This window comes from Salmo salar, chromosome 06 (genome assembly GCF_965601325.2).
Source record: "Salmo salar chromosome 06, fSalSal1, whole genome shotgun sequence".
NCBI classification, from domain to species: Eukaryota; Metazoa; Chordata; class Actinopteri; order Salmoniformes; family Salmonidae; genus Salmo; species Salmo salar.
The window spans coordinates 66732330-66749327 of NC_138296.1; the positions used below are offsets into that span (position 1 = coordinate 66732330).

At 45.9% G+C, this 16998-nt stretch overlaps 1 protein-coding gene across 2 annotated transcripts in view; it reads right to left on the bottom strand.

Moving 5' to 3' along the window:
* The window catches only part of igf2r (insulin-like growth factor 2 receptor), a 34791-nt gene that overhangs the window by 8499 nt on the left and 9294 nt on the right, over positions 1-16998 (bottom strand). For both annotated transcript variants that reach the window (XM_014205162.3, XM_045720813.2), the window contains 34 exons: positions 16718-16877; positions 16325-16520; positions 16109-16212; positions 15788-15949; positions 15416-15562; positions 15057-15206; positions 14760-14897; positions 14496-14646; positions 14138-14315; positions 13874-13989; positions 12211-12370; positions 11737-11913; positions 11512-11613; positions 11086-11187; positions 10717-10891; positions 10362-10535; positions 9007-9156; positions 8536-8711; positions 6965-7052; positions 6635-6844; positions 6384-6514; positions 6169-6272; positions 5910-6040; positions 5530-5726; positions 5284-5410; positions 4916-5056; positions 4335-4597; positions 3494-3709; positions 3191-3340; positions 2849-3007; positions 2486-2687; positions 2096-2248; positions 1752-1986; positions 1456-1592 (listed from right to left, as the gene is read on the bottom strand). In XM_014205162.3, the coding sequence (XP_014060637.3) occupies positions 1456-1592; positions 1752-1986; positions 2096-2248; positions 2486-2687; positions 2849-3007; positions 3191-3340; positions 3494-3709; positions 4335-4597; positions 4916-5056; positions 5284-5410; positions 5530-5726; positions 5910-6040; positions 6169-6272; positions 6384-6514; positions 6635-6844; positions 6965-7052; positions 8536-8711; positions 9007-9156; positions 10362-10535; positions 10717-10891; positions 11086-11187; positions 11512-11613; positions 11737-11913; positions 12211-12370; positions 13874-13989; positions 14138-14315; positions 14496-14646; positions 14760-14897; positions 15057-15206; positions 15416-15562; positions 15788-15949; positions 16109-16212; positions 16325-16520; positions 16718-16877 (5362 nt within the window). The remainder of the gene's footprint in view (positions 1-1455; positions 1593-1751; positions 1987-2095; positions 2249-2485; positions 2688-2848; positions 3008-3190; positions 3341-3493; positions 3710-4334; positions 4598-4915; positions 5057-5283; positions 5411-5529; positions 5727-5909; positions 6041-6168; positions 6273-6383; positions 6515-6634; positions 6845-6964; positions 7053-8535; positions 8712-9006; positions 9157-10361; positions 10536-10716; positions 10892-11085; positions 11188-11511; positions 11614-11736; positions 11914-12210; positions 12371-13873; positions 13990-14137; positions 14316-14495; positions 14647-14759; positions 14898-15056; positions 15207-15415; positions 15563-15787; positions 15950-16108; positions 16213-16324; positions 16521-16717; positions 16878-16998) is intronic.

The window sequence follows — 16998 nt, forward strand, 5'->3', positions numbered from 1 at the left end:
AGTACGGTAATGGAATATTTAGACATTTTTTGTCACGAAACGCGTCGGGCGCGTAACCCATCGTCACCCTTGGATAGTGTCTTGAACGCACGAACAAAACGCCGCTATTTGGATATAACTATGGATTATTTGGAACCAAACCAACATTTCTTATTGAAGTAGCATTCCTGGGAGTGCATTCTGACGAAGAACACCAAAGGGTAATCAACATTTTCTAATAGTAAATCGGAGTTTGGTGAGGGTCAAACTTGGTGGGTGTCAAAATAGCTAGCCGTGATGGCTGGGCTATCTACTCAGAATATTGCAAAATGTGCTTTCACCGAAAAGCTATTTTAAAATCGGACACCTCGATTGCACAAAGGAGTTCTGTATCTATAATTCTTAAAATAATTGTTATGTTTTTTGTGAACGTTAATCGTGAGTAATTTAGTAAATTCACCGGAAGTGTTCGGTAGGAATGCTAGTTCTGAACGTCACATGCTAATGTAAAAAGCTGGTTTTTGATATAAATATGAACTTGATTGAACAAAACATGCATGTATTGTATAACATAATGTGCTAGGAGTGTCATCTGATGAAGATCATCAAAGGTTTGTGCTGCATTTAGCTGTGGTTTTGTTTTTTGTGACATTATATGCTAGCTTGAAAAATGGGTGTCTGATTATTTCTGGCTGGGTACTCTGCTGACATAATCTAATGTTTTGCTTTCGCTGTAAAGCCTTTTTGAAATCGGACAGTGTGGTTAGATAAAGGAGAGTCTTGTCTTTAAAATGCTGTGAAATAGTCATATGTTTGAAAAATTGAAGTTTGGGTTTTTTTGAGGAATTTGTAATTCGCGCCACGCCTAACATTGGATATTGGAGCAGGTGTTCCGCTAGCGGAAGGTCTAGATGTAAGAGGTTAAAGGGGATAAGTCTACCAGGACTAATATTACTGGGTTCCTTACAGGGGTTAAGTCTACCAGGACTAATATTACTGGGTTCCTTACAGGGGATAAGTCTACCAGGACTAATATTACTGGGTTCCTTACAGGGGTTAAGTCTACCAGGACTAATATTACTGGGTTCCTTACAGGGGTTAAGTCTACCAGGACTAATATTACTGGGTTCCTTACAGGGGTTAAGTCTACCAGGACTAATATTACTGGGTTCCGTACAGGGGTTAAGTCTACCAGGACTAATGTTACTGGGTTCCTTACAGGGGTTAAGTCTACCAGGACTAATGTTACTGGGTTCCTTACAGGGGTTAAGTCTACCAGGACTAATATTACTGGGTTCCTTACAGGGGTTAAGTCTACCAGGACTAATGTTACTGGGTTCCTTACAGGGGTTAAGTCTACCAGGACTAATATTACTGGGATCCTTAACAAAAACACACAAACCTAAGAAGTTTCAGTTCATTACACAAACATGCCATTTTGAAGTAAGTGTCAGTAAGTAAGTCTGCAAAACCCACCAGAGACTGCCATCTTCTGGGTGTAGACGAGGCCCAGGGTCTGGGTCTTCCCATCGCTGGTCTTCCGGCACACCGTGGCTCCCTCGGGGCAGCCTGGCAGGCCCCCATGGATCCCCTGGCACAGGTTGATGTAGTACCTGGAGATAGCAAAATGTTTTCTAGCGCCTAACCACTACTGTGCATGTTCGATCCTCATCAAGTGGTACAGAGGGAGAGGAAGAAAGAAGGGGAAAGGAGGAGGGAGAAAGGGAGAGGAGGAGAAAGAAAGAGAAGCAGTAGGGAAAAGCTAAACATACGCTGCTTTGTTGTGGCTGAACTTCCACGGCTCGGTGAGAGAGGAGAGGGTGCGCAGGTTGAAGGTCTGGTGCTGGTTCACCAGCTTACACTCCATCTTCTTCGGTGGGCACACAGCCATGGTTTTCCACTGGAAGGTGGCAGCGCAGCCCCCTGTCTCACTCAGCAGCTGTGGGGTGCCATGGCCGGCTGACTGGTCACAGGTGAACAGGATGGACGACTGCCTCTTCCCTGTCCCTGAGACACGACCCACACAGCAGAGTTGAGCACAGCTAAGCCCAGAGCCTCTAGGAGACACACACTCAAAATAGTTTCCTTTTTACACAGATTTCAACACAGTCATTACCCTGAACGCAGAATCCCCATTTCTTATCCTTGTCAAAGTCACTGGTGGTGGCACACCATAGTCTATTGTCCATCCTGCCCTTGGTTGTACACGCCGTATACGACTTCTTCAGGAAGTTGAAGGGAAAAACGCAAACCTCGTCATTCTCAGTCACTGAAATGGAGAAATGGAAACCATAAGGCCCAAACGAGCTTCACTTTGACATACAGCACAACAACAGGCTGATAAACACTTCACCAAAGCATCAGAGGCTGCAGTCTTATGTGACACCCTATAAGCCACTGCAACACTGGACACTGGTCAAACATTGTGCAATATCTGTGGCATGAAGGTTCTCATTTGACTTGCCCATAGACACCAGGGTGTGGGACTGAGGATAGCCTGTCTAACCTGGAGGGCAGATGTCTCCTCCTCCGTACTGCATGATGACAGCCTGCTCCTCGTGTTTGTAGTCCATAGTCATGGCCTGGCTGATGCCATAGGAGAACGCTGATCCGCCCGGCGACTGCACACACACTGCACTGTTCTTACAGCTGGGGTCTGCCACCTCCCCACACACATTGATCTTATAGGTCTCTGAGCCGACAGGCACCTGGAAGAGAAAGACAAATGGATGAAAAAGCATCATGAAAAAGAAGGACTACTTTCCACTGAATACATGTGTTAATGCATAGATAACACGTATAGCTAAGTATAACAGAACATGTAGATATGTTGAGGGTAAGAGGTCGTATATATAAAAGGTCAAACCACCTGAATCTCCCCAGAGAGGGGTGAGAGGTCAAAGGTGAACTGCAGCTGTGAGTCTGTCAGGGTGCAGCCTTTGGTCTGCGTGGCGTCAGAACAGACCAGGGGAGTGGCCCACTCAAACACATACATACACTTGTGCTTCCTGATCATCTGGGGCGAGCCCTGGGGGGGACAGGACAGAGGCTTTAATACCACAAAGACTAAACATGCACAAGTTTTCCAAGACGCCAAAACTCATTTTCGAAGAAAACTCTTTTCAACACAAGAGCCATCAGTGAGAAAACAAGACAATGAGAGGTCTCTAACATACAGACACGTCATCTATGCCTCTGGTGTGGTACTGACCAGCTCCAGGCCTCTCTGGCAGGTGAACATGATGGTGGAGGTGTAGTTCTGGGTGGGGTCAGAGGGGCAGGCAGTGGTGCTGTTGAAGGTGATTGACACCTCATTGGTCACGCTGTTGAACACCGGGCCGGAGGTGATTCGACCAATGTCCTGTTAGCAAGAGAGAGACACAGGGAAATATACAATTGAACATGTTGGTTTGTAAACACAGAGGGAATACTATGGATGAGTGTTAATTTCTGTGTGTGTGTGTGTGTGTGTGTGTGTGTGTGTATGCACGCGTTTCTGTGTTTGTCGACTCACTATGGGGGGCCCTTGGTAGGGGTTCATGCAGACAGCGGCCCCTGGGGGACATGTGACCCCAGGAATGGGGTTTAGGGGCTGGCAGATGTTGATGTAGAAGTTAGGGGACTGGTTCTTGTCCACCAGGTCTTCGTTGGTGGCTGTGTAGTAACCCGTCACGTGGATCAGAGGGGTCAGGTCGATGAGGGTAGAGCCGTTCAGGACTGAACACTTGACCTACGGAACACAGTACGAAAGTGAGACAGACGAGGGGGCTAGCAAAGACAAAAGGCATACCTCAGGCAGCAAAGTCGATGTTTACATATTAAAGTTGCTATTACAAAAAATGTACAGATATAACACACCTATCAAAGTAAACAAATTCTAATACAAAATTGACAGCTGTTAAGATTTGTACACCTCAGGTTAAACTCAACATACAAGTCATCTGTAAAGGTCTACCATTCAGCAGACTAAACATGATGTATTCACATAGCCTTTTCTCTTCCACCTCATCGTGGTGTACAGTCATTTACGTAAATAGCACATGAACTACTTAGTTTAGGTAGTCAACACAGACAGTTAGTTAGCCTCAGTAATCAGTTACAGTAGATGGGGCCTCTATCTGATGTCTACCACACTGCTACTTTATCAAGCAGCACACTGACTTTACGTCAAGGACTCACTGGTTGCCTGATCTGTATGGCACGACTGGTAAGCACGGTTGAAGAAATTCTAGCTAGCGTTTCAAATGCAAATTGCCATAATGGTTACATCTATCCAATTCTTTCAGATCTACTATGTTTAAGGGGTAGGAGGCTACGGGGTTGTTTTGGAATTGGGAAGCGCCACCGGTCATTACCTGGTGTTCACACACCAAGGGCGTGTGCCAGGAGAAGAAGTGTGTGCACGTGTTCTTGTCCGAGTCCACCAGTACCGGCCCCGTGCTGGCCTCACCGTGGGCCTTGCACACAAAGCTGATGATGCTCTTGTGTGTGAGGGCGGGGTCGGCGGCACACACAGCCCCACCCTCATAGGTCAGTTCCACCACCTGGTCCAGGTATGACAGCTTCCTGCTGGCCCGCCCGCCACTCAGAGCACTCTTGGTGTCCTTGATACACACACCTGCACACACATCAAAACGACCATAAGTGACCGTCTTCATTGATACATTTCAAGACAATAGGGACTACATTTTATGCAGAGCCAAAGACCATTACATAACCCAGCTGCATAAACCACCATCTTCTTGAAAAGTGGGTTTAATCTTTAAACAGCTGTCTTGGGACCCGTGTCTGGTCCATGGCTCAGTGACCTCATCATTGCTGGCCAGCTGACATTGGCAGGACTGTTAAATGATTGCTGTGGGAATCAGGCTTTTACCAGTAAGGGGCAGAGATTTCCCAGCCAAACCAGAGCCTGTGAGATATAACATTGTTGTACCTGTGTCTGGTCCACAGCCTGCGTTGGTGACTTCCCCACACACGTTGAGCCGGAACATCTTCTTAAGGTGCAGGTTGTCCAGGTTGTCGTACAAAATGTAGCCTCCCTCCTGGCTTAGTCCGTTCAGGTCAAAGAGGTGGCCTGGGTTCAGGAGGGCAGCACAGTACAGGTGTCAAAACAAAACAATAGCACATGGAGGAGTTGCTCACTAACTCTTTGCACTGGGGTGCCTGACTGCACTGAGATCCTACGAGAACGGTGGTATTTTCCCATGTTAATCATACTTAACGCAAATACCTTTTCAGAATGGTAACATGGCCTAGTGTAGGCAGACCCCTTTCACTTTTCAGTGTTGGAGTGGGACTCACCGGTGACTGGATTGGTGACTCTGCAGTCTCCGTGCTGGCTGCTGTTGAGGGGGCAGGCGGCTGCAGCGAACCACACAAAGGTGTAGACACACTCCTCTATGGTCGTTATCAGTGTAGGCCTCGAGTCCTGGGGCAGGGACAGGGGAAACATGTTCAGTCTACTCAGCCGGGGGGGGGGGGGGGGGGGGGGGGGGTGTGTGTGTGTGTGTGTGTGTGTGTGTGTGTGTGATGTCTATGATCCCTTACCACTTTGTCCGGGTCACATTTGAAGCGTACAATGGTACTCTTATTCCTCTGTCCACCGGGACACATCTCTCCGTTAGTGTACCTAAGAACCAGGATGTTCTGGTCCCACTGTGGCGCCGACTCGGCCTCTCCCAGACTCACATAGTGCTCCCCGCTCTTCTGACAGGAAGCTGCGTTGGACGGACACTTCCAGGAGCCTACAACATGAGGAGAGGAAAGAAAGGTTCAGAAGGCGAGCATAATTGCACCACATTCAAACTGTGATTGAAGACTTTACGAGAAGGTTGATGTTAGTTCACACAAATGGGGAAATTAAAACTACACAGGAACCACCAGTGTCCTTCATATAAAGGATGCCGGTGTTGAGGATAGGCACTTACCCCCCTGTTGCACCAGAGACCTGCAGACGTTGATGTAGTAACGCTCCTGCTTCCCAGTGCTGGGCTCAACCACCCAGTTTCTGGAGTCCAGGGCCAGAGAGGAGAGGTCGTACGAGTTGCCATTAGAATCTCTGTGGGGGGAAAAATACCAAACAGTCAGTTTAAAATAACTGACAAAGGGGAAACTAGTCATTGTATGGGAGAAAGAGGAGGTTGTGTTGGGAAGAGAGCTCCCAGAATAGAACAGGACTATCCATACTGGTAGGAGCAGCTGGTAGTCTTGACTGGGATACAGGCGAGAGCAGTACGCCAGGTAAACAGGTAGGTGCACTCCGCAGTCTCCTTGATGAACTCTGGCACCCCCTACAGGCAGAAACACCACAACAACCCAGTAACTCCCACATTCACAAACACTGTGGGACGAGCATAGATGTCATATTACACGTTTGCTCTTTCAGCGTCACTTCGACTCACAGGGTTCATTTTAGGATGACAGGAGAAGTAGATCTCTGTGGATCTCTGGTAGATCTTGTGACATGTCTCCCCACCAGTGTAGTTGAGGACGATCTGATCTCCAACATAGCTCAGAGTCTGTGAGGCCATCCCTGTGGTGAATAACCAAACAGCTGTTTCTCAGAGGTTTTATCAATTACTACCAAAAGAAAATCAAAGCTTTCTAAAGAAGTTGAACCAACTCAAGATATTTCTGGACAGATTTTACATACCAGCGATTCTGTGGGTGCTGTCTTTCACCTGACAGGCTGAAACCTGGTCATTTCCTGTGTCTTTGTGTGTGCAGATCCCTCTCTGAAGCCCGCCGCAGACAGAGAAGTGGTACTGGTACTGGCCACTCTTCACCATGTAGTCCTTCCCTGACAGGGAACTCATGTCAAACATGTAGCCACTTCTGGGGTCCTTGACTTTACAGTTTTCACCTGCAGGAGTCAGGGAGAGGAGAGTTACCTTAAGCATGATGATGACACCGGTGGAGAAAAGTATCAGTCTTAGCCAGAGCCACGACACTAAACATGGCAGCCTCCTCCTCCAAAACCTACCCTGAGCACTGGTGAGAGGACACGCCTCGGAGGTTCTCCACATGAACACATACTCACAGCCGTCTTGACGGTCAAATACAGGAGAGCCCTGTTGGTAAATGAACCAAACATGAAAAATATACAGTACCAGTCAAAAGTTTGGACACACCTACTCATTCAAGGGTTTTTCTTTATTTTTACTATTTTCTACATTGTAGTTTGAGCCAATCAGTGGTGTTGTGACAAGGTAGGGGTGGTATAGAGAAGATAGTCCTATTTGGTAAAAGAACAAGTCCATATTATGGCAAGAACAGCTCAAATAAGCAAAGAGAAACGACAGTCCATCATTACTTTAAGACACAAAGGTCAGTCAATCTGGAACATTTCAAGAACTTTTAAAGTTTCTTCAAGTGCAGTCACAAAAACCATTAAGCACTATGATGAAACTGGCTCTCATGAGGACCTCCATTGGAAAGGAAGACCCAGAGTTATCTCTGCTGGAGAGGACACATTCATTAGAGTTACCAGCCTCAGAAATTGCAGCCCAAATAAATGCTTCACAGAGCTCAAGTAACAGACACATCTCAACATCAACAGTTCAGAGGAGACTGCGTGAAATCAGGCCTTCGTGGTCGAATTGCTGCAAAGAAAACATTACTAAAGGACACCAATGAGAATAAGAGACTTGCTTGGGCCAAGAAACACGAGCAATGGACATTAGACCGGTAGAAATCTGTCTTTTGGTCTGATGAGTCCAAATCTGAGATTTTTGGTTCCAACCGCTGTGTCTTTGTGAAACGCAGAGTACTGTAGGTGAACGGATGATCTCCGCATGTGTGGTTCCCCACCGTGAAGCATGGAGGAAGTTGTGTGATGGTGCTTTGCTGGTGACACTGTCAGTGATTTATTTAGAATTCAAGGCACTTAACCAGCATGGTTACTATAGCATTCTCCAGTGATACGCCGTCCCATCTGCTTTGCGCTTAGTGGGACGATCATTTGTTTTTCAACAGGACAATGACCCAACACACCTCCAGGCTGTGTAAGGGATATTTAACCAAGGAGAGTGATGGAGTGCTGCATCAGATAACCTGGCCTTCACAATCACCGGACCTAAACCCAATTGAGATGGTTTGGGATGAGTTGTACCGCAGAGTGAAGGAAAAGCATCCAACAAGTGCTCAGCATATGTAGGAACTCCTTCAAGACTGTTGGAAAAGCATTCCAGGTGAAGCTGGTTGAGAGAATGCCAAGAGTGTGCAAAGCTGTCATCAAGGAAAAGGATGGCTGTCATCAAGGCAAATATATTTTGATTTATTTAACACTTATGTGGTTACTACATGATTCCATGTGTAATTTCATAGTTTTGATGTCTTCACTATTATTCTACAATGTAGAAAATAGTAAAAAATAAAGAAAAATCCTATAATGAATAGGTGTGTCCAAACTTTTGACTGGTACTGAAGGGATTAGGAGGGAACATATATGGTAAATGGGATCATTAACATCAATAAGTAACATTTCATACGGATTCTTGCCACTCTACGGCCATAACATGGAAGAGCATTCCCATAGAGAGCAAGTGTACTTACAGGGTTGTCGTCACACTGGAAGATGATACGTGTGGAGTGGTGGCCTTTGTCACAGCGGTCCCCGTTGAGGTAGACGATGCTGATGGAGCCGTCAGAGGCCACCTGGGGGCTGGACTGGACGTAGCCCAGGTTTACACTTTTACCCTCTATGGTGCCACATGCACCCAGGAGACCATCTGCAGATGGAGGAGGACAGTTAGCAAAGGACGGCATTAACACTGACAGTACCTCACACACGGCGAGACAAACTAATCGACTCCATTGTGGTACAAACGTATAAAAAGACAAGACACTCATATGTTTGTATACAGTCTGACAAACACTTAAACACTTCTATACTGTATGCATGTAGTCAAACGCAAAAGCTGAACATCAATTAATACTGATGGAACAGCTCCCTTTCTATCCTCATGAAGGCCAAGCGATGACTCATTTCCTGGCCTTCACATAGGCTAATTGCATGCGACTCACCGGGGCATCCCTGGACTGGAGGCAGAGGTTTACACACGTTGATGAAGAAGCGGCGTTTCTTGGCCTGCTCAGACGTGTCGATGGCCACCCAGGGACTGTCTTCACTGTCCCTGCTCAGGTGACTCAGGTCATACACGTTACCGTGGGAATCTGAAAGAGTAGAACGTCACTCTGTGAATCCAGGATGAGAAGCTGAACAATATCTTTCAATTAATATGAAGACCCATTTCTATGACCATAGTTTGATAAAGTGATATGCCATGTTAGCGCCATACTGAAGACATCTATAACGTTTTGAAGACATTAATACAGAGGTTCTCAAAATTCTCGCGATCCCAACCATGTGAAAGAAATCTGTCACTAACAGCCCATGTTCACTTTCTTTATTTGGGCCTATGGCAGTCGATTACAAAACATTATAACAGTATTTCTGATTGTCTTCTCAACTCACTATCACATACAGTACATTTAATGTGGGGCTATGACAGTCAATTGCAAATTAGTCTAACATGTCTCTAATGCCGCGGTCAAAACAACTGGGAACTAGGAAATCTCAGACTTCCGAGTGTTTAAGACAACTCGGAAAAAACAACTCCGACTGGGAAATATCGTTTTGAACGGTCATCTACCTCGGAATTCCAGCTCAGGAACTCGTGCCTTTTTCTAAAGTTCCGACCTGAAGATCACTGATGTCATGATTTGACCTAGTTGTCTTGAAAGCACCATTATCTCACCACCACTAATGAGATGGGTGTGGCTTGATGCATGTTGCGTCAGAGCTTCTCAAAGTCAGGGGGCGTGGTCAACAGTGCGCACCTCATCTCTGCTGTCACATCCAAACTGGATTGATATTTGGTATTAATGCAGACCAGAGAACTGAATCCAGCTTCACACAGATATGAGCTGGCGAAGGGTACTATGGGTTTTAACGCTCTGTGGGAGGAGGCAGGGTATTATTCCCTTTGAGTCAGGAACCAGAAGTCCTCTGTAGTGACCCGTGAAGCCATTGTCTGCAGCATTCGGTCACATGACAGCTTGAGAGGCCCCACTTGACTGTGCACTTGAATCATTCTGATTCAAGCGCAAAGGTGAAGTGCGGCCTTTTCCCACCATCTAAGGGCTCTCTACGGTGGAATTGTAGATTTTAGATTTCAATACAAAAAAAATCGTAGATTTTGAAGGTTAACCACATTACAATGATTTTGAGATATAAAAACGCTACCTTTTTTACTAAATTTATTTTTTGGGGCGGGATTTTGGAAATTCTCCCGCAAATCCATTTTCATACCAGGCGACCCCACATGGTTTCGCGACCCCTAGTTTGGGAACTGCTGCATTAACAGTTTTGTTCCTACCAGTGACACGACAGTCCACAGGGGCAGGGATGCATGCCAGGGCTGTGGAAAACTCAAAAAAGACATCGTGTGTGACGAGTGTGGACGAGCTGAGCTCCTCTCGGACCAGTTTCAGAGTGCCGACGTGGGCGTCCTGGTCACAAAGAAACCGAATGGTGAAGGTGTCCCTGGTGCCTGGGGGGGGGGGGGGGGGAGGAAACAAGTTAGTGCTCAGACTAAAACATTCATAACCTGACTTTAGTACACTTTAGTGTCACAACATGCATTTCGTTCAGACTTCCATACTCCAGCAATGCTAATTGAGCCCCAGGGTCAGCCCTTAGTGAGTGATGATGGTTGGATCCATTGACTGTACCTGTAGGCCTGTTCACGTCTCCTTTGTATGTGAGTGTGAGCAGGCCGTCAGTAGAGTACTGTAGAGATCTCTCCACTCCCACAGGACCAACAACCAGGCTATTGTCCAGCTCACAGCCAGCTACAGGCTTCCCCTGGTCCTTCCCACACTCTGCCACCTCACCACAGATATTCACCTGGGGGGGGTGTCATATAGGTCAGGCACAGTGTCCAACAACTCTACTACTACACTAATTTCTTGTCTCCAATAGGAGACAAGAAATTTACCCCAGGAAGTGGATGCCCGGGGAAATGGATTAGAAAATGCACATTATTCACAATTTCTGCTATGACCTGAGGCCACACCACAGAGTGCTTGACTGTGACTTACCACAAATGTTTTCCCATTGCCTTCAGCCTTGTAGCCAGTCTTGGAGGCCAGAGGAAGCAAATTGAACTCAAAGCCAGTGTTGGGATCCCTCACAGAGCAGGTCTGCCATACAATAGAACAATCAACAAAAATTATTGATGAGCCCTCGGCCAATCTAACAGGTCTTTACAGACATCATGCGCCCATTTCAGGGGAAATGGAAAGAGAGCCTGTGACGCAACTTCCGCTTTTGGACTTAACAAAGCGAAACTCCATCTTAACACCTCCACATTTACTGGATTGGTTGAACAGTGAAGAAGAGAATCTCCCCCGACAGTTACTAGAAAGAAACCCCACTCAGGCGTTTCTTTTACACCTGCTATGTTAGGTTAGACATCATGACAAACACTATAATGCTGCCAGTTGATGTGGAATGTAACAGCTCACCATGTTCTGGTCATCAGCAGTACTGATGGCACAAGCTGCCCCAGTCTCCCACATGAAGTTGGCAGTACAGTTCCCATAATTGAGGAAACGAGGGCCGGACGACTGCAAATACAGAAAAAGACAGGCAGATCAGTGTTACAATCCTAGGCAGATATAATGACAAAGATTAAACAAAATCTGATTTCTTTTTGACACAGAGCCCTATAAATATGCCATTCCACTTACCACAAATCCACTGGAGCAGACCAGGTGGATACGTGTGGTGTAGGTGAGTTTCAGGCCGTCTGAGATGCACTCGGAGCCGTCTGTGTACTCCAGCAGCAGGCGGTCCTTCTCCTCGATCGCTGGACCTCTCTTAGCCAGGCCCATGTTACTGACAGACACCGTTTCAGACAGGATGCCCTGATGACAACACAGAGAAAGTCCAGAGTCACATCGAGCTACAAGTACTAAGCCAGACCCACAGTGGATGGCTACCAGATCCAGAAGAGGGACACTACCAACCTTACCTTCAATTTATATCAACAACTAAAATTGTAATAATTTTTTAGGAATAGTCTCTGAACTTTTTAATACTGTTTATTAATGAGCTATTGTCAGAAATTGTGAAATTGACGTTCCATGACCCAAACAATATTTAACACACATCCTAGTGTGTAAAACTCGTCCTACAGGATATCCCACAGCTCTGACACTAACATGCTGATGCTGGTATTTAATCTGGCAGACAGAGGCTTGGCGGTCACAGCCCTGCACGGCATTCAGAGGACGACACATGTTGATGTAGTACTTCCTCAGGTTGTTAGGGTCAGACAGGTCCATGGCCTGCCAGTTACTCCTTCCACTAGACCGGGAGAGACTGGGAGAGAGGACAGAGAGGAGGGTTACACACATTATTCCTCAAATATTGTTTCATGTCTGCCTTAACTAGGACTGGGAGTTTTTCCATGACCCCGTGACCTGACCAGTACAAATTCTAAGCCGTAGTCATTGACCACGTATACATGCGCACAGTATTCCAAATGGTAACTCATATCCCGCTTAAGGTGTTATTCGGGATAAGCGGTTTACATGCACCGTTGATATCCCACTCACGAGTATCCCTGTATGCATGAATAAACAGAATGTTCCTCATTTAAGTTCATATGGATTAAATGGAACAGTAACTGAAATATATCAGGGAACGGGAGTGGAAAAAATGTGGATGCACATGTTATCTTCGACACTGTTATGCAAGCAGACAGTATTTCAAACATAAAATATGCACCCAAGATAAGACTTCAGGTTATCAGAAAAGTGTTTTGTTTTCTCAGCTTTTCATTTCCTTAAAACCGGTCAAACTGATGACACTTGGACATTTTGCACAGGAACAATCTTTTGCACAACAAAACAATCTGTTTTGAAGTTGTTGATTTTCCTCCACGGTCCCTAAACGAAACAGACTTTACCGGTGTTAACTAGATCACTAATATATTCATTTTTTCAATGTTAGACATTATTCTTGTAAGCACACCTTTATTTAGTCTTCTGGGGGAACAAGTTATGACAGAAGAGAAGCTGCATATATCTTACTAACTATACTGCCCTACCAAGCAAAAAAGCAGTAGCATGGAACTGAGAAAAATTGCTTTTATTTACCTTGGTTTCACAGTAACTTTATGCAGTTACTGTTAACATGACCCGCATTTTATCCAAAACACAATACGAGGCAGGATACTTGTCCACATGATTAAGCATATATTTAATGTAGCAAAAATGACCAAATGAGCAGTTTCTGCCTTTTTGCTTGGTAGGGCAGTATAGTTGACAAACAAATGGCCTACCAAAAGTAGGAAAATATAATATTGCCTACCAAATGTCGGAAATTATAAGCAGAAACGTTCCTAAATTAAGGGGGAAAGTAGCCAGTAGGCTATACGGTCCAGTACAGAGTATCAGAAAAATCTATTATTATGGTGGATATACAGTAACTGGGCAGGTAGCCTACTTTAAGTTATTTGTTTGACAATCAGATTAAAACATCACACAACACCCATACTATGCGAAACTGAGCCTACGCAGACCGCGAAAAACAACAGTAAACAGGATAAGATGTTTACATGCCACAGTATCCCGTTTAAGATAGCATATCTCAGGCATCTTATCCAGGTTTCTCATAACCAGGATACAAGCCTTTTCGGGTTACTGTAAACGGGATATGATGATTATATGGGTTATACTTGAGTAACCCGAATAATAACGGGATATTAGTGTGCATGTAAACGTGGTTAATGTCTATACCTGGAGTTTTTCCAGATCAAGCTTTGTGATCCGGGAAAATTCCCGGGTCTAGTCATAACATATCTTTGTGCAGGGGTCTCACCTGGACAGGTCATACTGGTCCAGTGTGTTGGGGTCTGTCACCACACACTCATGTGGCCTCTCTGGGCAGGCGTAGGACGTATACCACCTGAAGTTATAGGTGTAACTGTCCTCAACCTGTGAGGATCAATACGGTTATGAAAATGGTATATTCACGGTAAATGATTTTACAGTTGAATCACTGCATAGGTGAACCATACGAGGTGCTACTTATAAGAGATTGGATGAGCTCTGTCAGCAGCACATGACAGGACCCAGTCAGTACCTGGAACTCAGGCTTGCCGGCGCCGGCCTCTCGGTCACAGAGGAATGAGATCATGGTGGAGCGCAGTGTGTGTTGCCCGTTGTTGTACCGAGAGCCGTTGCTGTAGGACAGCTTGAGCATCCCGTCATAGTAGGACAGCTGAGAGTTAAACTCCCCCAGGCTCCACGAGTTAGAGCCACTGTAGCAGACAGACACACCAAACAGAAAAACAGAAGCTAAAACATTCAGTCCACCTCAAACAGTCGGAACTCTAAAAGCACATTTACAAAGTCCAGATACAAGCTTTTCCTACTACTGTTGGTGGGCATGTCCACCTCCTCTATATTCATAAGGATTTATTTAGTATGATAAAACATGCCTCTGGTCCACCTGACAGGCCCCGGCTTTCACAGGGCATTTGGCTGCAGTGACAGAGCCACAGACGTTAATGAAGTAGTCATAATGAGCGTTGGACATGTTGTAAAAGCCTCCTCCAGGTTTAGACAGGGGGGACAGGTCAAATGAGAATCCTGTAGAGCGAAGACAAAAGAGAATCAGTAGTATTATTGCATTAAACAGCAAATAGTGTATCATATCACCATCGCTGGTAGGCATCTGGGTCCAGTGGGTCCGTGTGACCTACCAGCTTGGGGGTCTTCCACCTTGCAGTTGTCCCCCACTGTCCTGGACATGACACAGGCTGCAGCCGTGTACCACTCAAACTCATACACACAGCCATCACTGGACACGCTTCGCATGATGGGGGCACTCTCTAGATCACCTGGATAGGAGGACAGGAGGGTTGGGGGGGGGGAGAGGGGACACACAAAGAAAGTTAGGAGTTGAAAAAGTAGACTGAACGCTAGCTAGCTCCACTTTCAGGCACCTCCTTGTTCACCTTCAACTCTGCAGCTAACTTACAAGTCTATCTAACACTCACCTGGCTTGCATTTCAGAATCATGATGCTCTTCATTTTCATGTTCTTCCTGCATTCATCTCCCTCTGTGTAGACCAGGCGTATGTCGTCGCTGTCATTTCTTTTTGTCGGGGAGGTGAGGAATTTGCCCAAGCTGATAACTTTGTCTTTTCCTAAAAGAGAGGATTGAATACATGTTAAGGACGACAAATATCTTTGTTTCTCAGATTTGATAGAATGCTGTGTATAGATTAGCGTCTCAGAGTAGAACTGATCAGGTGCCCCTGTTCTTTCATCATTTAAAGGGCTAAACTGATCCTAGATCTGCACTCCAACTCTGAGATGCTTTACGAAAACAGACCCAGATCTTCTCCAGACTTACCCACGGCGCAGATGGCAGCGTCCTCAGGGCATGTACTGGTGTCCCCCTGCTGGAGGACTTTGTGACACACGTTGACGTAGAAGCGCATTTTGTCTGACTTGGGGGCGTTGGCGTCCACAGCCTCCCAGTTCTGGGCCGACTCAGACTCTGAAAGACAGATAACACCACCAACAGAATGTCACGTGGTTTAGCCTCCATATTTAAATGTGTTAGGGCTCGGATCACTTTCACTTCAAGTGTAAAATTGGAAGTCAGGTCCTGGGCATTTACATTCATAAATAATGATGTTCAACTCAAGGTTTCAGTACTATGTCTGCTATAGCCCATGCAACATCTCTCTGTGAATAGAGATTATCCAGGACTCCATCTTACCAGGGTAGCGTGTTAAGGGGGACAGGTCATAGTGTTTATACTGGCTGACCCTGCAGAGTAGATCCTCCTCCTCCTTCACACAGGCGGAAGCTGTCTGCCAGTCAAAGTAGTAAGTGCAGTCTGTTTCACCAGCAAACACAGGCGAGCCTCTGCCGTCGTTTCCTGTGAATCACACAAACGAGGAAGTGAGGAAATGAGGAAGAGGAATAATGAGAATGTGATAGATAAGACTTAGGCGAGTGACCTCTACAGAAGAAAGTATTGTTCATTTAAAAAAAAGGGCCTCGTTTTCTCCTTAGACATGCTATGGGTTATGCTCACCTGCTGTTTTGTTGCACTCAAAGTTGATGATGGTCATGCGCTGAAAGCCAGAGCTGCACCTGCTCCCATCTGGATAGATCAGTGTCAGGTCGCCATCGGAGTACCTGGAATAGAGCCAAATAAAACGCTTAGTAATGTTCCAAATTACAAAGAGAAGGAGAGACAAGCTGAGATGGAGAGAGATGAAGAGAAAATATGTATTCCTATTAAAACAACCTTAGTGTTTGATTGTGGTATCTCCCAGCTATCTTTTTGCTTTGATCTCCCGTTGCTTTGACTTGGCAAGCGGACACGTAGTGCGGGTCGCCACCACACTCTCCTGCCTTGATTTCCCCACACACATTCAGGTAGTAGAAATAGTTGTCCTTCCCATCGCTGCTCTTGGCCTCAGCCATATAAGGGTTGTCTGCAGCTACACACACAGAACGTGACACAATGATATTAGTTACGTGTCTCTCAACACGTTATCATTCACTGTTAGAGGAACTGGCTTCAACTGTGAATTGAATTAGCCAGAGTCAGTGAGAATTAGAAAGGTCACATGATTACGCATAGCATTGCATTGTCAAATGTTTCTCAAAGCCTGTGTGTGGGGCTGGACGGACTCACAGCCGAGGGTGAGGTGGGTGAGGTCTATGTTGATGTTGTGCTGCTTGCTGGTCAGGGTGCAGTTGTGACTCTCCAGGTAGTCTCTGTGGCAGGCATACTCCGTCACCCACTCTACCTCATACCTGCAGTTGGACTTGGCTGTCATCTTGGGGTCAGTACCCTGTAATGGTAAGGTCAAAGGTCACACACACAACAAAAATTGAGGAGATATTGTACTTTAATACAAAGTGTTCACGTGTAGGTTGACATGTGGAGCATACTTCTATTTGATGAATTACCAC